Source organism: Salvia splendens, chromosome 7, assembly GCF_004379255.2.
Source record: "Salvia splendens isolate huo1 chromosome 7, SspV2, whole genome shotgun sequence".
Taxonomy (NCBI): domain Eukaryota; kingdom Viridiplantae; phylum Streptophyta; class Magnoliopsida; order Lamiales; family Lamiaceae; genus Salvia; species Salvia splendens.
In genome coordinates, this window is record NC_056038.1 from 15637638 (window position 1) to 15663834 (window position 26197).

The 26197-nt window shown below is 39.0% G+C and overlaps 4 protein-coding genes across 6 annotated transcripts; all 4 read right to left on the reverse strand.

The window, feature by feature from the left end:
* Positions 1-485: 485 nt before the first annotated feature.
* LOC121742337 lies at positions 486-3850 on the reverse strand. The gene is made up of 4 exons (XM_042135450.1): positions 3268-3850; positions 2406-2900; positions 1538-2050; positions 486-841 (listed from the first exon to the last, which is right to left on the reverse strand). Exons 1-4 carry the CDS (start codon positions 3739-3741, stop codon positions 758-760), a joined length of 1566 nt encoding a protein of 521 aa, XP_041991384.1. The 5' UTR covers positions 3742-3850; the 3' UTR covers positions 486-757.
* A 2839-nt stretch (positions 3851-6689) lies between these two features.
* Positions 6690-9946, reverse strand: LOC121742299 (inactive receptor-like serine/threonine-protein kinase At2g40270). 3 transcript variants are annotated; one of them, XM_042135407.1, is made up of 10 exons: positions 9928-9946; positions 9400-9516; positions 9188-9326; positions 8967-9038; positions 8751-8894; positions 8613-8675; positions 8070-8506; positions 7748-7938; positions 7543-7675; positions 6690-7458 (listed from the first exon to the last, which is right to left on the reverse strand). In XM_042135407.1, exons 2-10 carry the CDS (start codon positions 9506-9508, stop codon positions 6890-6892), a joined length of 1857 nt encoding a protein of 618 aa, XP_041991341.1. In that variant the 5' UTR covers positions 9509-9516; positions 9928-9946; the 3' UTR covers positions 6690-6889. The 3 variants fall into 3 exon arrangements, with proteins under 3 accessions (XP_041991341.1, XP_041991339.1, XP_041991340.1); XM_042135405.1 differs by lacking the exon at positions 9928-9946 and adding an exon at positions 9856-9894; XM_042135406.1 differs by lacking the exon at positions 9928-9946 and adding an exon at positions 9684-9829.
* A 3441-nt stretch (positions 9947-13387) lies between these two features.
* LOC121810476 lies at positions 13388-14944 on the reverse strand. The gene is made up of 3 exons (XM_042211240.1): positions 14786-14944; positions 13613-14653; positions 13388-13524 (listed from the first exon to the last, which is right to left on the reverse strand). Exons 1-3 carry the CDS (start codon positions 14942-14944, stop codon positions 13444-13446), a joined length of 1281 nt encoding a protein of 426 aa, XP_042067174.1. The 3' UTR covers positions 13388-13443.
* A 3676-nt stretch (positions 14945-18620) lies between these two features.
* LOC121811315 (probable methyltransferase PMT23) lies at positions 18621-22114 on the reverse strand. Its single transcript, XM_042212154.1, has 8 exons — positions 21476-22114; positions 21116-21265; positions 20162-20432; positions 19976-20086; positions 19610-19784; positions 19289-19528; positions 19003-19197; positions 18621-18907 (listed from the first exon to the last, which is right to left on the reverse strand). The coding sequence occupies exons 1-8, from the start codon at positions 21926-21928 to the stop codon at positions 18718-18720; spliced, it is 1785 nt and encodes a 594-aa protein (XP_042068088.1). The 5' UTR covers positions 21929-22114; the 3' UTR covers positions 18621-18717.
* Between the last annotated feature and the right edge of the window lie 4083 nt (positions 22115-26197).

Below are 26197 nucleotides of genomic sequence, written 5' to 3' on the forward strand. Positions count from 1 at the left end.
GGAATTTCAACAACTAGTACTGTAGTACACATCGCTAGAGCATAGATCATGAAGGTAAAAACGAAATACTACAAAAAAGTCATCAACCATTGAGTTGTTGCAAATTTCGGGGATTTTTATTATTTTAATTTAATATAGTTGTAAATTTACAATATACTATACTGCGTGTTGGGTAAATATATTTTCAGCATCAACTCCAACTTTTAGCGTCGGCAATATAAATACACTGCCGTCCACATCAAAATGCATAAATACTCCTTTGGCTGCGGCTCCAGAGAAAATTTTCTGTCAACTTTATGGGCAGAGTGCAGAGGCAGCGAAGCGGGTGATGGATAGGACAATGTCATGAGTGATCGAGCCATGTGGCGAGGAAACTTGGTCCCGATGCAGAGGATTGAAAAACAAGGGAAGAAAAGAAGATATGTATGTGTTCTTCTACATACAAAAATTAGCTCCAATTTTGGAGGAAAAAACTGAAGGACGTATTAACAAGGCAACCAACTTATTTTAACATGTCTGCCATGAGAAATACAGCTGATTCTCTAAATCAGTCTGAAAATTTTGTCATCATCGTCAACATCAAGTTAGCAAAGTAACAGGAAAGCCATACCATGCTACTTAGAGTTATCGATACCTTTTTGTGTGTGTTTGTGAAACATTACCTATTCACATCTCACATTCCATCTCTCATAAACATCTTCAGAGGTCAATAAAATGCTTCCAGGTATTAAGAGGAGAACAAGCATTACCACAGAAGTTATAGCAGACGTGAGAAGCTAAACTGTAAACCCATCTTTGGACGATCATGTTCATGTTGTTTCAAAATGTGGCAGTAGTTTACCTGATAATAATGTCAGAAATATCATTTAGAAAGCACCTTGAGGCAACCTAAAAGCAAGGAACATTGAAGATTACAGAAGACAGTTGGTCCATGGTTGCAGCCGTATATGCATAAAGAAAAAAGGGTTTATTTCTTAGTTGGTTTTACTTTCCCTGCCCCGATTAGCACTTCACATCAACTATCCAAGACAAAGGCGGAACTCCTTTTGTGGTCCATGTATCAATACGAGAGACTATTATAATGAACACAAGGAAAACATTTGCCACAAATATTTCTTTTATGTAATAGACGTAATTTTGAAATGCAAACACTAAATATCAAATCAAACTAGTTGGCATCTAAACCACCAACACATATAAAACAAGATCAGATATATTATTCTCTGCACACCACAGCCTGGACCATTTTTCTCAGTTTTTTACTTCAACATTTTAATAAGCAGACAAAGAGTTTGCCTACCTCTAGAGATTTTACTAAGAGAAGATTATATTAAACCCAGCCGCATCCGTGTATAAGCTAGACAACGCTAACTTAAAGCAAAACCATGATCAAAGGTAAAAGATTGACTACCACTTATATGCCATTCCACACTTTCATGTGGAACCGATGTGAGATTTGTATAATCCAATGCCAGCAAGTCTTTCTTTCTGAAAGTATGAATGCAAGAGGAATTTCTTTTAAAGTAAAATAGCTCACCTCCATACGAAATAGCTTGGTTGGTATGATGATTCCAAATCCCACCCAGCTACGAAAAGAGTCTCGGAATTTCTGGAAAGAAAACCCTTTGTATGCATTCTCAGAAAACTTATTCAGGCTACCAGTGCAAGCAAATATGTGTCCATGGATACCAACTTCCTGGAGAACTCTAAAAGGTAGATTGAAAGAAAAGTCAGCAAAAGCAGTCACAGCAAGGTCTCCACTTATATGATCTTTTTCAGAAATTTTAGATTCTCCATCGCTAGAATAATTTCTGACAACTCTTCTATGCTCAGCAGGGCCTAGCCCTGTAGCCTTGAAACCTAAAACAGCTGTTGGGCCTCTCAAGGACAAAACTGGAGAAGAATTATAACCCAGGTAGAACCTCTCAGGCAAATATGAGGATGCATTCAAGGATGCATTTCCCCATGGGAATATCATACCACCTGAAATTCCGAAATTGAATGCAGCCCCATAGATTCCCAAAGGGATAGCATAACGAAGGTCAAATTCCTGTACAAAACAAGAGATAAAAATAAAACCTTATCATTTATTAACAAACTGAACATTAGTGCGTTGGTGGAAAAGCATTCCCTGGCATGATCGATAAACAATTAAATCGTAATTATAAGAAAATTTATTCAAGAAAATAGCATAAATTTAAATGACAAAGGAGACATTTACTTGTCATGATGCATGAAATCTGAGGTACATATACAGGATCTCATAAAAAGTACTAGTAAATAGATTGAGGCATGATGCTGGTACCTTTTATCACAATCAATGGTTTCAAATTTAAAGGTTCGGATCATAACTAAAAAAAAGGAAGCAGCAGATGCACAACAGAAACAGTAGTAGACATGAAAACCTGGCGAATGAGACTTAAGCTCTGAATATCAGGGAAAAGACCACCAATTTGAGTAGTGGAAACAAAAGCATGCCCTCGAGTTGGCCTCGTAGATGAATCCCTTCGATCAATTTTAAAAGCGTACTTCAAAGTCGAGAATAAACTATGTCCAAGCTTCCTGCTCAAGGTCTCATAAGACATTTGTGAGTCCTCTGATGGATCATCTAAACTTCGCCAAGAGAGATTGTAAGACACGTCATGATTGCCAATTGATAATAGGCAAAGCGAGAGACCTAGCACTTGTTGCCTACGCGAAGAGAACTTAAGCCCATCTAGGGAAAGCAGGGATATTCTAGCCGATAAAGGTGCAGCCAACCCAGTACATTTGAGAAGAGACAAACCTATACTAACCTCTGACACTTGATCCAAGCCATAAGTCACTGAACCATCCCATAGGTCTCCAAGACCAAACAAGTTTTTCAGTTTCAATGACCCTTGTACAGAATTCGATCGAGCCTACAAAAGCACCATAAAACATGAATATTCTTAAAAAAGAGGTATAATCATAAGGAAAGAGTGGATAAAGTGATGCACTTATTTTGCAAATACAAACGTAGAAAGTCGTCCATAAAGCATAGTTGAATAAGCATTTTACTAACTAACTTCAGTTGTTATCTTCTCTCTGAATCTCAGGTGCAATCAAAACCATGGCCTTCTATTTCCCAATCTCAACCTCACTTAATTAATACTCAATCTATCTTCAAATTGTAATCGAGATAAAGTTTATTACAATTAAGAACAATTAAAGAAGCGTACATCTCATAAATCAGAATAATTAATTAATCAAAGAATGAATACACATATGTTAATTCGATAATGCTACCTCGGGTTCAAAATAAATCCCCAAATCTCCGGTGAGCTGGTTCCTCGCCTCAGAGACCTCAACGACAACGTTAACGGCGGTCGGGAGTCCCGGAGGGCCGGCATCGAGAGTTACGGTAACCGAATCAAACAAACCGAGCCCCCGCAGCCTTGCGTCGACGGCTGTAGCGGCGCGCAGAAGCTCTAGGAAGGTAGTGGCCTCCCTGAAGATCGGCTCCACCTCCGCCGCGATCAGGAAGTAATAGGTCCTGGTGTTGCCCTTTATGACGACGTCATTCACCCGAACTACCACCCTCTCCTCCGCCGCTAGCCGCCTGACTAGAGACTCTATCTTAGCGCCAAGTGCTGGCATCTGAATCGAGTCTTCTCTCCCTTCATCTTCCAAGTCATCGTCGTCTTCGTAATCATCGAAGTAATCGTCCAATTCTTCGAGATCTTCGGTGTGGGAAATCGGTGTTTCCGGCTGAGCTGCCATCGGGGAAGAGATGATCGGCAGCGGTTACTGAATAGTGAGAAGATGAGTAGCTGCTGATCGACACCGTCAATTTTAGATGCCAGATGAGGACTGATTAATTTAAATGACACCTTTTTGGCACGAAATATTGAAAATATAGAGTTTGTGCATTAAATAGAAAGAGAATAAAATAAAAAAAATATTTAATAAAATTGGGAAAACAAAGAAAGAATGCCATAAAAAAGAAAATGATTTATTTATTTTTAAACATTTCAAAAAGGAATACAAATAACTTGATAGGGACAAAGGGAGTACTAATAAGTTGTGTAAAGAAAGTATTTAAATTTTATTATTCGGCGGAATAAATTTCAACAAACCAATTTTCTGAATAATATGGAGTAATATTTTTCCGAATACCTCTTGAGGATATTATGAGATCGGTCCATGAAATAACAATCCTAGCGCAACTATACGTTAGTTACCATTACCCAACTTATAAAGATTTTTGGATTACGAAAAATTCGCACTTTTTTATAAATCAAAGTAGTGCATGACAAATGTTGTATGCTCAATGTTTTATCCATGGATTAAGAAATACGCCCTCCATTCTATAAAAATTGGAACTTGGGGGACGACATAGTTATTAATGCCAAATTAGTAAAGTAGAGGAGATATAGATAGAAAAATGACTAGGATATTGTTAGTGAAGATCGAGACTCATCTTAGAGAAAAACTTACCAAAATGGAAGTGGACTATTTCTGTGGGATGGATCAAAATGGAAAAAAAGACTATTTTTAAGGAAGAATGGAATAACAATTATTGAGATATATTCTTTCGGTACATAGCAAGAAAGACTTATCTCACTTTTAAATTCATTCATTGTTATACCATACTAGTGTTATTAGTCTTGTAAGAAAATTTTCGGATTGACACTATAATAGTTATCTATAAGTAGCTTAATCATATCTAGATTGTAAAAATAGTTTTACAATACAAAAACACTTAGACTTATTTACTTCTTGACAATAAATTTTAGAACTACTCCGTATTAAAAATGAATAAATAAAGCACAATGTAACAATAATATTCATTCTCGTTAATCGGTAAAAATGTATAAAGAGTTCTATATATACAAGCAGTCTGATTTTATACTCCCTTTGTTCCTTAATAAGTAATTTATATTCCTTTTTCGGACATAAGTGAGTCGTTTCCTTTTTTTAGCATTCCCTCTCTTACTTTTTTCTTTATTTTTTCATCTATCGTAGTTTATTCTTTCTATGTAGTAACTAACAAAACCTTATTTTCTTATATTTCGCGTTGAAAAGAAATGCCTTAGTTAATGAGAAACGGAGGAAGTAATATTCTAACTCTAGTAGAATTAGCAAGTAGTATTCTGAAGCTATTAACTTGTACTGAAGCTACTAACTTATATAGTACCTCCGTCCTTCAAAATTAGAAACTTATGAAATGACATGGATTTTAATGTTTAATTATAAAATAAAAGAGAGATAAAAAAAAGTTATTGAAGTATAGTTACTGGAGAATGAGTCTAACCTCATTGAGAGAAAAAAAGTTTTTTAAAATACAAAGTTTACTAACTTATACTCCATTTGTGCCTAAACATAAACAACATTTAAAACAAACACAGGTTTTTATGCACAATTAGTAAAAGAAGAAAGTTAGAAAGAAAAAAGTAATTGGAGAATTGTTAGTGGAGAATTAGACCCACCTCATTGGAAAGAAAAAAGTTTCCTCAAAGAGAATTGATCTATTTTTAAGGGACCTCCTAAAATGACAAATGTGATTATTTTTAAGGGTGGAATGGAATGGAGTATACTACATCCGTCTTTCAAAACTGAAACTTTTAAAATGTCACGGGCTTAGTGCATAATTGGTAAAGTAAGAGAGAGGTAAAAAAAGATAAAAAAAGTTATTGATGTATAGTTAGTGAAGAATGAACATCACCATATTAGAGAAAATTAAAATATACTGTAAAATTTTTATTTTTAAGGATTTATCAAAATAAAAAATAATAAAAGTATCTATTTTTAAAGGAGGAATTTAATTCAGTTTGTATTGCACCTATGACCTCACAAGTATACATGTACAAGCCTATGAACTTTCACTCTCAAGTGTATAGGCAAAATGTATACTATCAAACAATATAACATTAGCAATATCTATACACTTGCCCAATGTCTGATCCCTCTTCTCCTTCGTATAAATGTAAATTAAGAATAAAAAAATGAGCTATATGTTGTAATCTAGTTTCTTTGGACGAGGTGCGATAAATATAAGCTAAATAACTAAACATAAGTAGAGCAAAAGTGATCAACCACCACTACGTAAACATTATCATCAACCAACTCAATCAAAAATTTGAGTGAATTTATACTTTTTTAACATCGTTCTTAGTTTTCAAACTCCATTTTCTAACCATACTTCCAATCAAATTTCAGTGAGTTTTAGACTTCTCTAACTTCATTCTTACTTTTCAAACACCATTCTGTTTCCATACTTCCCACTTCCCATCTTCCATTCATTCTTTATTTTATTTCCATCCTTTTCTACCACATACTACATATTTTACTTCATTTCCCCCCTTCTTCCTATCTAAATAAATTCAATTCTTTATACCTAATTCTCAAGTAGAATGCATATTTTCAAGATCAAAAGATATAGAATTTTTAATTAAAACAAATTGACTAATCAACAAATCGTCTTTAAGTTCAATGAAGCTAACTAGGAAAAATATGAATGACATGTCAAAGTTTAAGCATAAAAGTGGCTAAAGAAAAATGACATAACATCATATTCTATTACCATATTTCATTACGTAGATTTAGGTATACTTTGAGCATGATCTCGTGCTTATCTTAGTTATACTATAGTTGCACTGCTCACTTATAGTGAAATTTATAAACTAATAAATAGTGCATCGATATGAAATCTTTATTGTAACACGAGATTGCCAAAAATAGTCATTCGGTTGTAACATATGCTTCATGTCTTAATCAAGACAACATGCACAAAGTGGAAAAAATCCACACAAAAAAGTTATTATCCTCTATCTATATACAACTTTCTTCCACATTCAAGAAATGTGCAATGAGAAAGGAAAAAAACAAAGGCTCAAATACTTACCCTTACCCTTCCACCTTCACATATTCAGCCAGCATCACTTGATTGAATCTCGAGCTCCGCCCACCACAGAGGCGACAGCTTTGGCACGGCCATCTCGGGTTCTATCCCCGTTATCTCCCTCAGCTGTGCGCAAACTTCTCTCATACTTGGTCTCTGCCTCGGATCTGGATCAGTGCATGATCTTACCACACCACCAACCCGTTGAAGCTGATCCTTGCCATACGTCTCCAGTGTCGGATCGACCATCTCTCCTAGGCACTGCATCCCATTAAGATAGTCCGAGGCCCAATTCTCAGGAGCGTCACTGCCTGCCGTGTATGGGAGTTTCCCGGTTATCATCTCATACAGCACAACGCCTAAGCTGTAGACATTGCTCTGCACGTCTAGCTCCCTCATGGCTGCAGATGACCTCTCATCCGAGAAGCCAAAGTCGGAGACTTTTGCAGCATAGTCCTCAGTGAGATACACAGCTGAGGACTTGAAGTTTCTCTGGATGAACGGTGGAGCCATCTGGTGCATGTGGTCGAGGCAGTAGGCCGTGCCCATTGCTATTCTCATTCGAGTAGTCCAATCCAAGTGCTCTGCTTCTCTTACTGTAGAGTTCGACAAAGAACAATTCATCATCAAATGACAACCATTGGTGAAATAGTTAATCAATAGAAGTAGAAAATACTGACTGTGAAGATGCTCAAAGAGTGTTCCATTTGGAGCATACTCAAAAACCATCATTCTAGTGAAAGGCTGCTCTTCCACACAATATCCGAGGAGGCTCGCGAAATTCTTGTGATTCACTTTTGATAACGTGTCGATCTGAAACAACGAAGAGATCAAAAACATCAAATATAGGCAAACATTGCACAAAAATGAATAATGAAGGGGCACCTTCTTCCTAAACTGGGCTTCCATACTCGTCGACCATTGCTTAGGCGATCCCACTGCAATGGACGCCACTGCTATCTCAACTCCACTTGACAACGTACCCTTATACAGCGTACATAAAGATGCCGAGCCAATCACATTGCTGAACTCTTCACACGCGGCCTCAAGTTCAGATCTCTTCAGCCTTGGGACACCTGAGATGTAGATATTTTGGCTAATGAAGGTTGCTTTATTAATATGAATCACGTCTCACATAAATCTCTCGTTATCACGAATAAATCTTACTGAAAACAGCCAAAAAAGGACTTAAGTGGTAAAGAATTACCAGTTATAAATGCTCTTTGAAGTTGTCCACTTAATCCTGTAGCCCAGGGCTTGACAGTAGAAACCTTGCCACTTCGCCAAAAATAGATACCGATTATCAAGAGAAGCAAAACAGGACCTCCAGCAGCAGCAGACACTATCAGAATCCGATGATGATGCCTACTAGAAGATGGAGCTGGTGTGCTTGGTGCTGAAGCTGGTGTAGGCTGGAGAGGCGGAGAAATAGATGTAACCGGAGAAGGAGAAGGAGAAGAAGGAGAAGGAGAAATTGAAGGCGAGGGTGAAGGTTTCGTTCCTGGTGGCAAAGGATCCGTCTCTGGAGCTGGTACGGGATTAATTGGTGGCAATGTGGATTCTGGACTTGGAGGAGGAAACCAAAGCAAGGTCTCCATTTGCACAAAAGGAGGATCTTGTGACAATTCTCTACGTGCAAAACGTCTGTCCATGTTCGCATCGTAAGCCATAACAACAGTAGAATCCTTGTTTGAGTGCCTCCATTATCACTATCTTTAGCATAACAAACACCAGACTAGAGAAGACTTACCTAGATTTTACTAGTTCGTTAGTAGATGAAGTCGTGCTAAGCAACTCGTTCTTGTCGAGTAAACTGCAACACAGAGACGCACATTATTAAGATCAGAAAAACGCGGTTTTGCAAATCAAATTTTATTTCAAAACTTACAGGATTGCTTCTGAGAAATATTTGTGGAACACAACGTGAAGCTGTCCGCTGAAGTTGTTATGTCCAAGGTCTAAGACTCGTATCTGTTTCAGATTCGCCATCTCTTTAGGGATTACCCCGGAAAAGGAATTGTTGCGCAGAGTACTATCGACAGTTTTCAGATAACAGGAGTTAGACAACAGAAGGCAAGAAGAAGGACTGAGGTTGATGTCTTACATATACTTGGCGTGAACCAGGTTCCCGATCTCAGGAGCCAGCGTACCTTTGAGACGCAGATCTTTCAGGTTCCTGCAGATTATCGCTGTGAATATCAATTTCTGTAGATTGCTAAATACATCTCCATACTTAAAAAAAATGATGCTCAATAAGCCAAGACTTAAAAAAGATGAAGCCTTTCAACTGTGGAAAACTCAAGCAATTCAGATGATCAAACTTACAAAGCCACAACATGTCCTTTTGAGCACTCAACTCCAGACCAACAACACGGGGTTTCGACTCCATTTTCATCAATCCAATTCGACAAAGCCCCGTGTGGATCACTCGCCACTTTGTCCCGAAGCCTCAGCAGAGCCACACCTTAACATGAAAATCATTTATTAGAGTAAACTTTACAAGCTCAAAACTAAGTTATGACACAGAGAGAGAGTACCTTCATCATTTAGAGAGAAGCAAGAATTAAGATGGAACAGGCAAAGGCAGCATAATAGTGATGCCACAAACAGACGACGTTTCGCTCTGAAAAACTCCTCCATTTTCATCAGAATCACTACAAATATCGCATCACACGCGGAGTTGGCACATGAACAATCCCAGATATTTGAAACAAAAGAAAATCACAAAGCAAACTGAAACAAAAGCATTCATAAAGCTCCTTCTTTTGAGTTGAAGAACCTCCTTTACAAGAAGACAGAAAAATGAAAAGTAGTATAGTACAATTTGGAAAATAGTTAAGCCATTGAAATTAAGGAATCTTGGTGGCCTGTGATGTATATACAGTTGAATTTGTGCATGAGCAAGTAGTGTGGTGTGTATAATAACAATTTGATACTGATTGTACGAATATAATCCTAGGAATTAGTGGGGTAGAAATTAATGAGTAGTTTACAAAGTTGACTCAGTTTTCTTCTGTAATTGCAAAGATCCAAGGAGGAGAAGACAACTAAGTGAAGGGGCCAACCTATTCAAAATAGGTACTTCATTTTTGATAGTATATATTTAATGCTATACTAACAGGTCAATGATGGTGATATTGGTTAAATGAGACTCAAACATAGAAAGCAGGTAAAAAATCCCATCTTTAGTATTTTTGTAATGACATTGACAATTATAAACTTTTAGTCTTGTACTTCAATATGTTGATCACCAATATTTTTGTGGTGGGTAAAATTTTAAAATCATGAAATAGGTATTGAAAATGAGTGGGGCGAAAGGTGACACCAAACATCAAACGTAGCGCCTCTCTTAAGCGATCACCAAGATTGCTCTAAAAGCATTTACATTTACACTCACAGTCTTCATATATATGCGTCAGAATTTTAAATTTTTAATTGTTTTTTGCATTTTAATTTTTTTTGTTGCAGTAGAGGAGGAAATAATGTTGACTCATCTACTCAAGGAAATTGGTTGTGATTGTAGGCATAGGGTAGGTTTCTAGTTTAGTTGGTTGGTATTATTTGGTTTCTAACCATATGAAAAATGTTTAAATGGGTACACTTCAATTTTAATTTATGCTCATTGCTCCATGCACACATTTTATATATTGGAAACCTTTTTACCGTTGGTTTGTTTTATTTTAGTCTTAAAAAATTTCCATTATCATTATAGAAAATTGATATAATGATAAAATAAATCACAACGCCTAATTTAAATAACCCAAAAACAAAATATTAAACTAAATGAATGTTCGAATGCCCGATTATAGTTGATTGAAGATACTAATAGGATTATACTAAAATGACAACCTACATTCAATAAGGGCCCTTAGATTTAAGAACAGATTTAATATTAGTATGTCATGTGGCAAACTTGCTTGCATATGTATCACAAAGTGCTTGATTATATGTGATTTCATATCGCGGATTACTTGGAACTATATGCCAAGTTGTTTGCCTATGTATATCAGATTGTTTGCCGAGGTTGTCATTTTAACTATAGTGTTACCACTCACCATTGTGCTCTGATTTCGTATCGCAGATTACTTGGAACCATATACCGAGTTGTTTGCTTATGTATCGCAGATTGCTTACCTGGGTTGTCATTTTCACTACATAGTGCACCCAAATACTAATATGATAGTTTTGATTTTACATAATGAGCCAATATCCCACGGCAGTTTATTCCAACAATTGCTAAAATTGACGTGGCATAATTAATCCTATGTGACATATTATGTGGTGTCAATACAAAGATGCTCACTGAGCAACAAAACCATAAACTAAAAGCAAAATATGATATTTCTCTTAAATTAAAAAAAAAAACCCATCAATTTTACATGGAGTCTTGACAATTAAGATTACTTGTCTAGCTATTGTTGAGCCCTATGATAATAAAAATTGAAGAATAAAATGCTGGGACATTAAATACTAGTATCAAATTATGTCTTCTAACTTAAGGAATTCATATACTTGGTTGGATAGATGCATGATACCCCAATCAGGCTCCACAATCGCACTGAAATTTCGATATCAACGTTGGCTTCCAAACTATATTTAATACTATAAAATAAATCTAGCTTTATAAGATTTGATTTGCTATCCATCGATATTGATTGATTCTAGAGTTAACTATATAAAAGGACCTTAACTTTTCGCCTTGTAACCGCACAAACCCCTAACATTTAAAAATCTCATCACAGGGATCTAACAAAATATATAATCACAAATCGTGTGTATTTTGCCATTTTCCGGACGAAAATGCCCAAATAGGCTGAAGGGCAGTTTAGACTTTTTACGTACTACACCTGCACCCTATGTTGCACATAGTCTGCATGTGCAGGGGTTGTCTTGTCAAACAGAATAGTAATTTACGTACTACACCTGCATCCTATTTTCTTTCATCATTCCCTCCCTCTCCGTTTCATTTTCGTCTTTCATTTTTGTCTGATTTCATATTTCCCTCTTTAAACATAATAGGCGATTTTATTTTGTTCGGCATATGGGAATTTAGGGGATTTAATTTGTTCGGCATCTGTTCGGCAGATGGAATTTAGGAGATTTCATCTGGATTTCGCTGAATTTAGGGTATCCACAAGGGTTTAGGCGATTTCATCTGGAATTTTATTTTGCAATTATTGGTTGATTTTTTTGTTGTAGGGTTACTGTCGGGCATCTGGAAAACTATTTTGCAATTCTTGGTCGAATTTAATGGTTGTAGGGTTACAGTCGAGGCATGTGGAAAATTTTGCTATTCTTGGTTGGGCAGAATTATGATTTTAGTTTTTGTGCTATGTGCTATGTGCTATGTGCTATCTTTCGGCGAAATTGCATTGCTGATTTGAATTTTATACTGTCGAATTGAATTCAGGTCGTGTTGCAATGTCTTCTTCTTCTCAATCTTTCGGCTCAAGCTTCAATTGGAATTGGTCTCGTCCCGAAATTGTGAATTGTAATCACGATCTTGAGGCTGAGCTTGTGACATCTAGGACGGCTGCTAACCCGGGTAGGCGTTACTATCGCTGCCCAATATGGAAGGTTAAAACCATGTATTTTGGTCGTTTTTCCATTAATTTTGTTGGCATAAAGATTAATGAGAGAGTATTATGCAGGAAGATGATTGCAAGTTTTTTCGATGGGTTGATGCGAGTCTATCGCCAAGCCAAGACAGTTACTTTCAGAGAGTGAAACTTGAGTGAGACCAATTCGAATCTGAACTTCGAGCAAAATCGCTACTTGAAGGTGTTCTACATGAGAAATTGCGCATGAAAACTGTGGAGTTTGAAGCCTTGAAGTTACAACTGGGTATGAAAACTGAAGAGTGTGACACATTGGCGCTAACAATTGGAAAACGACAACAACTCTCCGACGGTTAAAATTCACAATCTTGTTATTATATATTGTAATTTTTCTACTGTTATAACAAAGCTATGTCGTGTTGACTCCGTCGTTATCTTCTGATGTTGATTGATTACGCTTTGCTTTGTTTTCATCTATGCCTGAAATCACGAATGAGGTTACTCAACTATACTGAAATCACAAACCATGTACACAAATGAATACAGACCGATGAAGTACTCTATCAAATGCCTGATGTTGATTGACCACGTTTTGTTTTCATCTATGCCTGAAATCACGAATGAAGTTACTCAACTATGACTGAAATCACAAACCATGTACATAAATGAATACAAACCGACGAAGTACTCTTTCAAATGCCTGATGATGACTGATTACGTTTTGTTTCAACTATGCCTGAAATCACGAATGAAGTTACCCAACTATGACTGAAATCACATACTATGTAAAAAAATGGATACAAACCGACGAAGTAGAGTAATTTGTCAAGATATCATTTCCACCAAAATACTAGAGTAATTTGTTACAAACTAGTCTATAACATACATAACATAAATATCATATCATCACTGCCACCAAAATATAAAAACTCGTAGTTAGCATACACATCATATCAACACTCCCACAAAAAATTGTTCACACATCCCAAACAAACACAAAGTTTTAAGATTAAGTAAGGCCCATCAATCTTGATCACCGGGGCAGCCGCATCTCTGAGGCTGAGTCCTGGTCCGAGTGCTTGGTCCCGGATTCGAAACATTACGCTGCAACAATTAATAGTATAGTAAGTATATATGAGAAAGCACTGTGTACAATTAGAGAATATAGTTGCAGATGCTTATTGCATAGTACCTCTTGGCGTCGATGATTGTTTGACGATTCAGGCAAAGTACTCTCACCACGTTCACGCGACCCGCTGTACTGCAAAGTCTCCCCAACCTGAGCACGGGCATCTGTCCGAGGATCATTGTTGCATGTCCTCCTATTATGACCTTCTAGACCGCACCGACGACATTTCATCACGAAGGTACGACGCAATGACTCACCTCCGTCCGCATGAAGACGAATCTGGGGCTCCTCACTTCTCAGTTTCTTCGGCCTACCACGCTGTCGCTTTGACCTCGGGGGCGCCAGTTCCACCGCACCATCAGAAGTAGTCTTAGGCCAATTGTCCACCCCATTGATGGGGTAAAGGACATTCTCGTACAACATGATCATTGTTGACTTCAAATAATAGCGGGAAACGAATCGCGTCACGTCGTCGCCATTCTTGTTGATTGTTGCGATAGCATGCGTGCACGGGATTCCGGTTAGCTGCCACAATCTGCAGGAGCATGTAAAATCGCTCATGTTGACAACATATTGGCCAGACGGCCCAGTTACTTGGTACGAAGACTGTCCGTTCCATGTAGCCCTCCACGATGAAGCCCTCGCGTACCACTTATCAACAAGCACCTTGATAACAGGAGGGACTGCGTGATCGTAGCTTTTGATCCACTGGCCTCTGATCTGAATTCTTTCCATTTGACTTGTTCGAATGTCCTCTAACATGCTGATAATTGCTTTCTCTCGAGCCAATGCAATCTTTGAATTGAATGTCTCACAAATGTTGTTGAGGAGCACATCACAACAAGTGTGTGGAGAGAAAAATGCCTTGACCCACTTTTCTTTGGGAGCAAATCCAGAAAGCCACTGATGTGCTTGGGGATACTCAGTCTGCAAAGCATCCATCTTGTCCACATAATGTTCGAGGGTGGTACTCGAGGCAATCTCCCACAACCGGTCTTTGAAATTTTCTCCAACAAATCTCTTCTTGAAATTGTTGTATATGTGCTGAACACAGAAGCGATGCTCGCTCTGTGGGAATTCCTCAACAATCAACTTTGCAAGGCCCTGATGGATGCAACACAACAAAACATTACAACAAAATCACAGTTCCAGTACATAATGTATTGATCAAATCACAGATAAAATTAAATCACATACCACGTATATTATGTAATATTGAAATCACGGAGGCCATACCTTTTGTTGGTTAGACATAAACACATATCGTGGGTCATTTGCATGCAAGTTCAGGTCATCAGACAAGTACTCCACGAACCATTTCCACTGGACATAACTCTCGGCCTCAGTCACAGCCCCAGCAATCGGCCACCAGCCATTGTTGGGATCAATCCCCATTGCTGTCATGAGCTGTCCTTTGTACATCCCTCATAAGAAACCAGCGTCGAAGAAGATAATTTGCCGACATAACTGCATCCATCCCTTTTTCAATGGTCCTAGACAGCAGTAGAACCTCAGGAATCTCGGACCCACGGCGTCAGAATCCCTCGTATTCTCATAATGTATATGTATACTGGAATCAGGTTGCGTCCGCTCCAATTCGGCTTTGTAGTAGAACAAGTTTCTGTATTGGGTTGCCGCAGAGCCGAATATGTCGTCCAGTGCGTGCTCTCTGGCCCGATATGCCTTAATTCTACTTATCTTCAGGCCAAAATCTTCATCGACACACTGCCGTATAGCTGCAAGTGGAATGTGAGGGTTGGCTTTGATCTTCTCCATATAGCGCTCACCTAGTCACTTTGTCGTCAGCCACTTCGAATCCAACACCTGAGAGCATGTGTGCGTGTGATCGCGTTGCATATTCATCACCACGTAATCATGACCGTTGTGTATTTCGTGCTTCCTCAAGTACACATACCACTCACAGCCTTGCCCTTTACAAATTGCACGAAGTTTTTCACCGTCATTTCTTTTCACGTGCACCCGCCTTCTGGTCATTATTGCGTACTGCCTCAAAACGTCATAGAAGAAATCTCTATGCTTAAAAACATCACTAGGCTTCCACAACGGAAGCTCATTACTCTCGAGCTTGAACGGGGTAAACTTTATGCCTCTCTTCTTCAAACCCTCCAAACCCTCAAAATCCTCAAAGTCATCAATATCTTGTAGCTCGTCCACAACTTCTTCCTCGAAAAGTGGGTTGTCTGTCATGTTCCTCTTGCCCACATAAGGCGAATACTTCCTCCTCCGTTTATCCCCTGACCCCCCTAACCCCGGCTGGTCTTCGGCACAACCCGGCTGGTCTTTGCCTTCACCCGGCTGGGCTTCGCCTTCACACGGCTAGTCTACATTCTCTGGCTCATGTCTCGCATGTTGTTGTTTGAAAATGGATTCGTAATATGAGGTGAAAAGTTGCTCATCTCGGCACATGTGTGCCAACGAGATAAAATGGTCCATCTCATCATCTTCATCATCAGTCGGCGGTCCCTCGTTATGTAGATGGCAGCCGTCCGGAACGTACTCAAACGATGGAATGTATACCTCCTCTTGAGGTTCTACTCCCGGACCATCATGTACTTCCGGTCCACCTTCTACTTCGGGTCCAGTTTGCACTTCCGGTCCACCCTGCACTTCAGGCCCATCATGCACTTCCTGTCCAGCTTGTTCCACATCACGTTCAAGTCCGGACATTAGCAATTCATCTGGAATCTCCTCGATAATGGGAACTTCCGACTACAGTTGACATTGAGGTTCGGCTGAAAAATCCAGGGTCGGGTTGTACACACTATCGTCAACATGTTGAACATCTTGACTATGAATAGATTGCCCCATCTTATTTAACATAAAATCACAAATGAACACCATACATACAAGCATAGATCACAACTCTATTACAAAGGTGTGCACTAACCTCTGTCATGTTATCAGGATCTACAATTGCTTCATCTTCATGCTGCCCAATCTGACCAAAAGATGAATCACATATGAATACCAAACATAAATAACAAATCACAAACATATTCACAGTGGTGTACTAACCTCTGCATGGTCTATAACTGCTTCAACCTCAACCTCAGGTTGAATAACATGTTCACCATGGCTAACTTGTCCAATAACTCAATCGACTGCATCATTCTCTTCAACCTCCACCACAACAGCTTCGGCTTGTTCTGCACTACATGATGCAAATGCATCCATCAAATTCTTACGTGCTGCCTCCTCTTCCTTCTTCCATTCGCGACGTTTGTCTTCTAAACTTTTGGTCAAATACTCTTCAAACTCGACATCCCTAGGGTACCACTCAAGCATCAATAATGGTGCAGATGGTTTCCTTTGCTCCTCGTGCTGATGTTTCTTCCTTTTCGGTTTACTCTTCGGCATAATTGGGTCCGGTTCGTCAAGCTCTTCAATGACCACTGTGGGTTTTTTACAAGCGTTCACAAATTTTAGAAACTCCTCCGCTTCTTGAGCAAGGCGGCCGCCGCCTCTGTCATCTCCACGAGATAAATGTAAACTAACTTTGTGCTAGTAGCCGCGACTTCGAGAAAAGGGGCCAGATGTGGATCGTCAGTAATGGGCAGCAATGGACCTCCTATTTCCACGCCCATACAGCCATAACTGTACCTTGGATGAACATAATAGAACTCACATATGGTTTTCCTATTGTACCCCAACCGCAACACCATTCTGGAAAGATCTAAGAGCTCGAATTGGTGAATCCAGCAATAGTCAAAGAATGTCAATTGCCCCCCAACATACTTCTTCTGTCCATTGATTTCGAAGATTGACCCTCCGTGATGAAAAGCAACGGAAAACATCCCGACATGGTCCTCTGTTAGGGTTTGTATAGAGTTAGAAAAATTACAAATTCAAACCAACAAATTTCACATATAAAGGTCTAAAAATCACAGTCAAAACAATTTCCCAAACGCGACGACATCAAAACAATTTCACAAAACAACCAATTTTCGAAGCCCTAAATCACAGTCAAAATCGCTTGCTTGGAATTTTAAATTTGAACTTACTATATTCATCTTCCGGAACAAAGAAATCCAGCCGAGGATCACGAATGCTCCATGTTTCTGGGTCTACGTCGATTATCTCCGGTCCTCGACCCCTTCTACCGTATCTAGGTGATGGTGACGAAGACGATGGCGTTGGCGGCTTCTTTTTGCGCCTTGAAGAACTACGGGCAGAGGACGCTCCAGCGGAACTTCGTCTCCGTTTTGGAGGCATTGATGAAAATTGCGTGAAAGGCAGCGGCGTTTTCTGAGAATTAGTAGAAAATTGTGGTGAGATAGGGTTATGCCAGACGAAAATGATGAAGTGAAAGTGGATTGGAGGGAAAAAAGAAAGAGAAGCAACCGACTAATTGTTTTGGCGAAATGGCAAAATTTTGGAAATTACAATGCAGGTCCGAAGCGTGGGAAAATAATAGGGGACAAGGCACATGCTTTTCTGTCACATCAATTGCTTTTCGCCGTCCCATCAATAGTGCATGCAGCAGCCACTGCAGTGGCTGCCATGCAAAAGGACGATTTTGCCCTTCCAAGCCCTGAGGGTGTTATGGTCCGAAAAAACACGATTTGTGATTATATATTTTGTTAGATTCCTGTGATGAGATTTTTAAATGTTAGGGGCCTCCGCTGTTACAAGACGAAATGTTATTGCCCTTTTGTGCAGTTCACACTTGATTCTATTAGCTATAAAAATGAGTATAGTCCATAGATCTTAACTGATGACTATTCAAGATTACTTTTTAAATTGATACATACCTAAAATTCTTCAAAATTATTCATTTTTTATAATCAAATATTTTTCCATGCCTACATCCTAGTAATATCACAAAGAATGTGTGGTCATCCACGAATTTACTAACAATCAATGAATAATGAGTAATCATAATGGAAATATCCTACCAATCTCATCTTATTACAGCATTGATTGAAATTAAACATGTTTACATTTCCTTTTCGTTTTTTATCCTCTTTTAGCATCAAACCTAAACCTGACCAAAATGCACTGTGATCTCTTTCCAACTCTGTTACTATAAAGCCTTTCCAACAATACAGTATACTCCAAAATACCTATATTATTTTGTAACCAATGTGAATAGAACATTTTGTCCGGAAGAAAATATTATACATAGTAGATTGTGGTAAGGGTCTAGCTTATGTACCCGGCCTCCAAAAACCTTTCTTGCCAACAAGAAACTGATCTTGATGTAAATTTACTGCCCAGTGAAGGGATTTCAGAATAGGGGAAATCTTGTTAAGCAGTTCCACCGTGTCTTGAACCAACAGGTATCCGTCAGGTCTCAATATACGATCCATCTCTGCAGCCACTTCAATTATATCGCACCTGAACGCACAAACCAGCTCAAGTTCTATACGTAAAGGAAATACACGAAGCTTATATAGAAAGACTGTGCAGCTTTGGTGGTACTGTAACTGTACCTCTTACTCAAATTTGCAAAGAGGAAACTCGAGTGCAGAAGATCATATGTTCGCGGGTATGTATTGAATGACTCGCACCAATCATGATAAACACCAATCAGCCCTCGATCATAGATGACTGGTAAGGTATCTGCTTCCTGAATGGGTACGACGTTCATTACCCATATAGGTAGATTAACGAGTGCAGCAGCAAACCTGTAAACAGCATGAAAAACAAACTGGCATTTCAACTCAAAACGCACAAAAGGGAAATGAAGAGATTCTTCGGGGAAAAGTAATATCTCACCCTCCATGGCGTGCGTTCATATCCATAACATTTCTCAACTTTGACCAATTTATACCGAGGCCTCCAAGATAAACCTCAGAGACAAGTGCAGACCAGTGAGTGCTGTCATCTCTATAGCTTACTTCAGCGTCTGGCTCGGAGAGGGCTCGAGGTTTTTCTTTGAGCCTCTGTGGCCAGGGTGAAGGCCAAGTGTAGGACTCATCTGCAAGTGGCACTAGGCAACTATCCAGAGGCATGTACCTATTGTAGGATAGATGTAAAAACATTAGTAGAAGTAACTTAATTAACGATGGGAACTCATCGAATTTTGGCAACAAATACCATGAACTGTTGGACCTACTCTGATCACAGAGAGGTGGATTCTGCTCCTTGCGACTCTTGTAGCAGGAAGATGTAATGGGCTTTTGGTATATAACTAGTCCAACATCATTAGCACCAACAGCAGAAATTTTTGCCACTTCACTCCAGCATATTGACTTTGTCAGGGTTACCATAGCTGCAAGAAAGATGGATTACAAAATCCAAAATATGTTAATTACGAGCAAAATACAGCTTAGTTGGTGGATGCTGAAAATCTAGTCGTAACTATTTAATCCATCTAATATCTAATAATCATTACAAATCTAGATTGAATTTCATAAATTATTTCTGATAACAAAAAAATGAGGGAGTATATGAATAACCAACATTGCCAGATACTCTTGTGTCTATCATCCTTTCTGTAGACTGGTGTGGCGGACCATATAAAATACCCTCCGGGCCTAAGAATTCTGTTTAGTTCCAGTAACGGTTGTCCACCTGCAATATGAAAATGGACCTTATGATTAAAATGCGGCGAAGCATAGAGCTAAAGCTATCAGAAGAGAGAGATACCATCTCCATCCCAATGAACCCGGCACCTTGCACAGTGGACTACATCATAAGAATTATCAGGAAATGCCAGCTTTTGCGTTCCAATGACTGAGAGATATGCTGGAATTCCCCGTTCAAGAGCAAACTGAATTTGTGCCTCATGTTCATCCTTCGGGGCAAATGACATAGTCATGACATCTCTGTCCAGCAAAGCACCACCAAAGCTAGCTACACCACAGCCAACATCTAAAACTATCCTTGTCTTCTTCCCAAATCCAATTTCTGGTAACATCTAGAGTAACGAAGCAAAGAAAGCAGTACTACTTGAATTTTAGGGCATGGTATGAAGTGAAAAAGTTTAGATATCAAATACTACTATATAGCAAGACTCACAAAACACATACTCCTACTAACTAATGGTAGTTCAGAAAACAAGAAAAACAATATTCATCTAGACATATAGTATATGATACCCTGGCTAAGACTAAGAGTGAAACGGTGAGATCCTTGTTTGTTTGAATGAGAATTTTTATTATTCAAATTAAAAAAATAGTAACCGAGGAAAATTGGAGTCAGAAAAGGAAATCTTTTCATCTGTAAAATAAAAAGCTTCTACTTTTACTCATACTCATTGTTTTGATCTCCCCAATACCACCTAGCATACTAAACAATGCATTGATATACAAACCAATTAACCAATAAGCATACGGTAAACACATACTAAACAATGCATCGATATACAAACCAATTAACCAACCAATAAGAATACGGTAAACACATACTAAACAATGCATCGATATACAAACCAATTAACCAACCAATAAGCATACGGTGAACTCCATAAGAAAATACTCCAATGATGCCAGCAGGCATGGCCTATTTTCTTAAGCTTTTACTCTTACCTATCACCTCCCAATCAGTTTCTAAGATGATTGTATGCAGACAATGAAGTAACAACGAAAGTCAGTTCATTACCTTTTCAATAGTTGTAATGTAATGCTTGACACCGTTCTTAAATTGTGTCCCGCCGCCCGGAAAAACAAAGTAGTTCCCGTATTTGACCACCCACCGCTGATCCTTCTTGTATTCGACAAGTTTGGGATGGGGAACATTGTTGTACCATATCTAGTAACACATTTATCAAGCAGCAAATTGATATAATTCAGTTTGCACAGACATGATGAAGCTTTGCACAAACTGTTTCAAATCATAAGAGGCTGTGGATTTCAAACTATTGAAGTTTGCAACTTCTTTCAAACATCAATTGCAACTTTCAACATGAATTAATGAATTGAGAGTTCAAATACACAAGAAATGAAGAATGAAAGGGCTCACCATATCCCTGCTCTTGGGCCAAGCAACCGGAGCTTTGTAGCCTTGGGGGAGAGGCACCAAGCACCGCCGCGGCGGGTCGGGGCAATGCCGCTCGCGGTGCTCCTTATGCCGCCGGGACTGCAGCTCCTTGATGGCCTTCCAATTGTCCAAGCAGGGTATGAAATCCACATCCACCCCCTTGCACAGCTCCCACTCCACAGACTGATAATCTACACGGCCGGAAACCGGAGGAGGCGCGGCGGCGGCGGGGATTTCAGGAAACGAGGCGGCGGAAGAGGGGAGGGGCACTGGAGTGGCGGCGGAGATGGAGCCGGCGAGATTGGTGGCGATGGGGATTGGGGAGTGGGAGTTGGAGATGAGGAGAAATGTGACGAGTATGAGCAAGAGGAAGAAGGCGAATACGAAAGGGAATTTCTTCTCTTTCAAGATGCTCGGCACTGAAAACGCCGCCATCTTCCAATTCGATACGGAGATGGATCAGATCTTGATTGAATTCCTAAAGAGAGCCAAAGATCTGAACTCTCAATTCAAAAGGCGGATGACATTGAGAGCGATAATGATTTTCTTACTCTTATTACTGAGGAATTACAGTATAGCATGGCAAGAACAAATCTTTACATTACTTTTCTTGATCAAATTCAATCAATGAGGACCCGCCAATATGGAGAAGCATCACATTTAATAATGTAGTATTGTAAAAAGGTGCAATAATAGCCAAAATTGACATTTTTATGATTTTTGCATATTTATGAATCTATGATTTCAAATGCTAGTAGTAGTATTTATTTTACAACCTGATTTAAGTTGCTATTTATCAATGTACGTGTCTAACAATTACTTTTAGCCTCGCATTTCACATCTCATTAAGTAGTGAGGTTTGGCTATAATTCAGGACTATGGAATGTAAATTTAGGGATTCTTCCAAGAAAATGTGGTCACACTCTTGAGTTGGATCACCCTAGACCTGCCCAAGATTTATCGAACCGGCGGTTAAAATCGAAACCATAACCGCCGGTTACGGTTCCGAACCAAAACCGTGAAAATTTATCCGAACCGAAACCGTCGATTTTTGAACTGTGGTTCGGTTCAGGTTCAAAAATTTTCGAACCGGAACCGCGAAAAACAGTAGGAAAACTGTGAAACCAAGCTGGAACCGCAAAAAACCGGCGGTTTAGAATCGTGAAAAACCGTAAAAAATCTACAGGTACAGAACCGAAACCAAAATCGGCGGTTTTGGAACCGGAACAGTAACTGCGAAACACCCTCACAGTTCGGTTCCGATTCGGCAATTTCTAAAACCGTAACCGCCGGTTCCGGAACCGTGGGCACCTCTAGATCACCCATGAATTATTTGCAAGCAGACTCGTGTAAAACCTTCTGGCCCGGTGAGGCCTTAGCTAATATTCTTGCATACAAATGTTACCTTTTCCGGTTTCTCACCTACGATACTAATCTGCCTCATGAGGTGCCTCTAGAGTTGATATTTTTTTTCCTTCGTTGTCCTTCATTTTAGAGTGTCCACAGTGGGAGAGCCGCGGCCAGTGGCTCGGGTGCGCGACCCCCACTGCAGAGAGCCACGATCGGTGGCTGGGAGCCGGGAGCCGCGGCCGCGGCCTTCACGCGGCTCAGCCGTGTGTTCCGCGGCCCACCACTGCAGCGGGCCGCATTTCGTGGCCCAGCCACCGAATTTTTTTTTTTGCTTCTTTTTTTTATAAATACACACTATTTTTCCTCCAAGCGCGATAGGCCATTATACGGTGCCCGGTTCGACAATGGCACGAAAATGATGTCTCAAACATCATGACTGCATGTATCATATTGCACAATATGATAATAGCTGGCGAAGGATTTGCTGCAGAGCGATGGGCACCGGAAGATGGTGTTAGTTCGAGCTCGGGTATTGTCATGGAGCCCCTGCAGATGGGTGTACCACGTACTAATGAATACTTGATCCAGCGGTACACCGATATGCGGAGCCAAATATCTCATACAACACTGCAGGCTGATTTGGTTGAAGAGGTCTGGAACCGTAGAAGGAGCGCCGCAGAGTGATATGAGTTTTCGGGTTGTTGTTTTTAAACTAGAAAAATTTCGTTGTATAATTTTCTCATTTTAATATAATACAACGAAGTTCTTGTTAAACTTTTTTTTGGTTAGGTTGTGAATTTTTTTTTTATTTACAATCCAAATTATTTTATTTTAATTAAAATTATAAATATCATATATTATAGTCTAATAAAATTTATTGTAGTTAAATTACAAAATATCATTAAAAAAAGTAAACAAATTAATTTTTATTTTGGAGCGGGCCACATTTCGTGGCCCTTGTTATTTACCATTGTGAAGAGCCCAGGAGAGCCACATTTGGTGGCCGGGCCAACTTTGGTGGCCCCAAAGGCCACCATTGTGGACACTCTTAAGACGCTTTGTTGAAAATCGCTTCCCTCGTTTTTTCAACTCCGAAGTTTTTGAATCTTTGGTTGGTGAATTCATAGTCTAGATTAATGTACGCTCAGGGCGTAGCTCATCAACACTTGCTGGAGTTGTGTTCCGTAATAGTAGTACTTAATTTTGTTTATCCATCTTACCAGTGATTTTTTTTCATTTTTGTTATGTTTCAGTCCAGTGGCAAATCTAAATTATTTTGTAAAGAGGCGAGGTCAGGCTACTGAATCCGTAAACCAATTTCACAACTAAGCCAGTTTATTGATTTTGATTAGTTTCATTGTCTTTCCAATTGTTCACTTATAGGTTTTCATGTTTGAATGTGGTTTTGTCAATTATGCAAGAGTAGTAGTGTCCATTTTTGGTCGACCATTTTATAATTTTGGTCTAGAAAATTTAATTTTTTATTTTTGAATCTCGAATAAATGAAAATGGTCCGAAATGGTCATTTTTTGACAGTCACGTCACAAAACTAACAATCATTGTTAATTAAGCCATTTTTTTTACCTGATTAATATAAGCCATGTCATCCACCATTCTTCTTCCACTGCAGCTCTGCCACTTCGTCGTCGTCATCATTCAATGAATCGACTATCTGGTGAGGAAGCAATGCGTCAACGGCAATCGTGGCTTTGTCGGATATCACTTTCTCAAAATACTCACTAAACCTTTCTTCATTGTGGTTGGAGAAATGAGTCTTGTAGTTTTACATCGCCAGGGAAGCTACTCTGTTGTAGGGCAAAGATTCTCAATCGTTGGCGCCGATGTAAACCTCCGACAGGTGCAACGCCTTCTTCAGCGACACGAGCACCCCCTTCCTCAGCCGATCCCTCACTCAATACGCATAATGTGCCACCTCCACGGCCAGTGACGGAAGCAGAAAATTAAGTAAGCCGGGGCTCAAATTTTGAAAAATAATGCTCCATCCGTCCCCAAAGAATATGCACTTTGGGTTCGGCGCAGGTTTTAATGTAAAATTTAGACCTAGGGATTCGGTCGGTTCAGTCCCGACAGAACCGATTAGTCAGTTAACCGACTCCCCCTTTGGAGAATAGATCCTACCTCATTAGAAAAGAAAAGACTTTCTAAAATTAGAAAGTGCATATTCTTGTGGGACAGACTAAAAAAGGAAAGAATACGTATTCTTGTGGGACGGAAGGAATAATATTTAAATATTAAAAATAATAATATTAAATTATTTAATTTTGCATATAACTGTTTTCGTAGTCCCATGTCACTATTTATATTTTCCGCATTAGATTCAACACTTGCAACATTAACTCTTTCATACTACAATTAGTTGAAACACTTAGTTGAATCATTCCTTGATTTTTTTTAAAAAAACGATACACAACTACTACTAATAACAACAAGATTTCTTAGATAATATATTCACATATTAATAAATTTATTAACTAAAACTTGCACAATTCAAACAATTTATACTATTTCTAAGCACTATAAAAACAATTTTATACTAATTCTAATTCCAATTCTGCCAAGCCCAAGTGCATCATTAGTTTTTATAGCTCAAAAATAAAAGCAGCCCAGCAATAAACGCAGCCCAAAATTAATAAGCCCAGCCCTTATCTTCTCCAACCTAGTTCCATTTTCAATTTCACAGATGCAGCGGCGCTTGAAGCTCTGGGGCGGAGACCGGTCGGAGAACAGCCGTATTAGGGAAGGGTCGGAGTCTGGTGCCGTCGCTGTCCACGGCTTCATACTCTGCAAAAATTCCACCACTAAAACACCTTATTCGCTATGGTTTCACAGCAACGTGATTCTTTAGAATGAAGAATCGAGAGAGGGGCACCATTTTGAGAGAAATTTCGGAATTTGGGTCTCAATACGCCGACCTTTCAAAATGAGTGATTAATTACGCTGACCTTTCGAAAAATGGGTCCGAGGCATGCGAATTTTTCGGAATAAGGGTTTTTCACCTTTTTATATTTATTCTCTTCATTTTTTTTATTATTTCCCTTCCAATAATTATAAATTGTCTAAAGTCTAAACTATCATTTAGCCTAATTTCTCAAAAAATTCATTCTACTCCCTCCAAATGTCCTAAATATTAATATGCTCTCTCATATTCTCACCCAACAAATTATTTTCGCTTTTGAAGTTATGAAAAATGCTTCACGATTAGGAATTTAGTGATTATTAAATTTGATACTGTAATTATATTTAACCTCATTTTCGTATTTTTGCTTATGATTGTTTCTCCCACTTTAATCTTGCTTAGTTAATCCATAAAAAAAAATGTAGATTATCATCCAC

Excerpts from the sequence above, each read along its gene's own strand:
- LOC121742337 (XM_042135450.1), bottom strand. The coding sequence starts at position 3,741 with ATGGCAGCTCAGCCGGAAACACCGATTTCCCACACCGAAGATCTCGAA. Across the intron at positions 2,901-3,267 it reads GGATTTATTTTGAACCCGAG|GCTCGATCGAATTCTGTACA; the intron begins GTAGCATTATCG and ends GTGCTTTTGTAG. Across the intron at positions 2,051-2,405 it reads GCTTAAGTCTCATTCGCCAG|GAATTTGACCTTCGTTATGC; the intron begins GTTTTCATGTCT and ends TGTTTTGTACAG.
- LOC121811315 (XM_042212154.1), bottom strand. The coding sequence starts at position 21,928 with ATGGCGGCGTTTTCAGTGCCGAGCATCTTGAAAGAGAAGAAATTCCCT. Across the intron at positions 20,433-21,115 it reads ACATTACAACTATTGAAAAG|ATGTTACCAGAAATTGGATT; the intron begins GTAATGAACTGA and ends TCGTTACTCTAG. Across the intron at positions 19,785-19,975 it reads ACACAAGAGTATCTGGCAAT|CTATGGTAACCCTGACAAAG; the intron begins GTTGGTTATTCA and ends TCTTTCTTGCAG.
- LOC121742299 (XM_042135407.1), bottom strand. The coding sequence starts at position 9,508 with ATGAAAATGGAGGAGTTTTTCAGAGCGAAACGTCGTCTGTTTGTGGCA. Across the intron at positions 7,939-8,069 it reads TCAAAGAGCATTTATAACTG|GTGTCCCAAGGCTGAAGAGA; the intron begins GTAATTCTTTAC and ends TCTACATCTCAG. Across the intron at positions 7,459-7,542 it reads ACTCTTTGAGCATCTTCACA|TAAGAGAAGCAGAGCACTTG; the intron begins GTCAGTATTTTC and ends CGAACTCTACAG.
- LOC121810476 (XM_042211240.1), bottom strand. The coding sequence starts at position 14,944 with ATGGGGATTGATCCCAACAATGGCTGGTGGCCGATTGCTGGGGCTGTG. Across the intron at positions 14,654-14,785 it reads TTATGTCTAACCAACAAAAG|GGCCTTGCAAAGTTGATTGT; the intron begins GTATGGCCTCCG and ends TGCATCCATCAG. Across the intron at positions 13,525-13,612 it reads ACAATCATCGACGCCAAGAG|CGTAATGTTTCGAATCCGGG; the intron begins GTACTATGCAAT and ends TAATTGTTGCAG.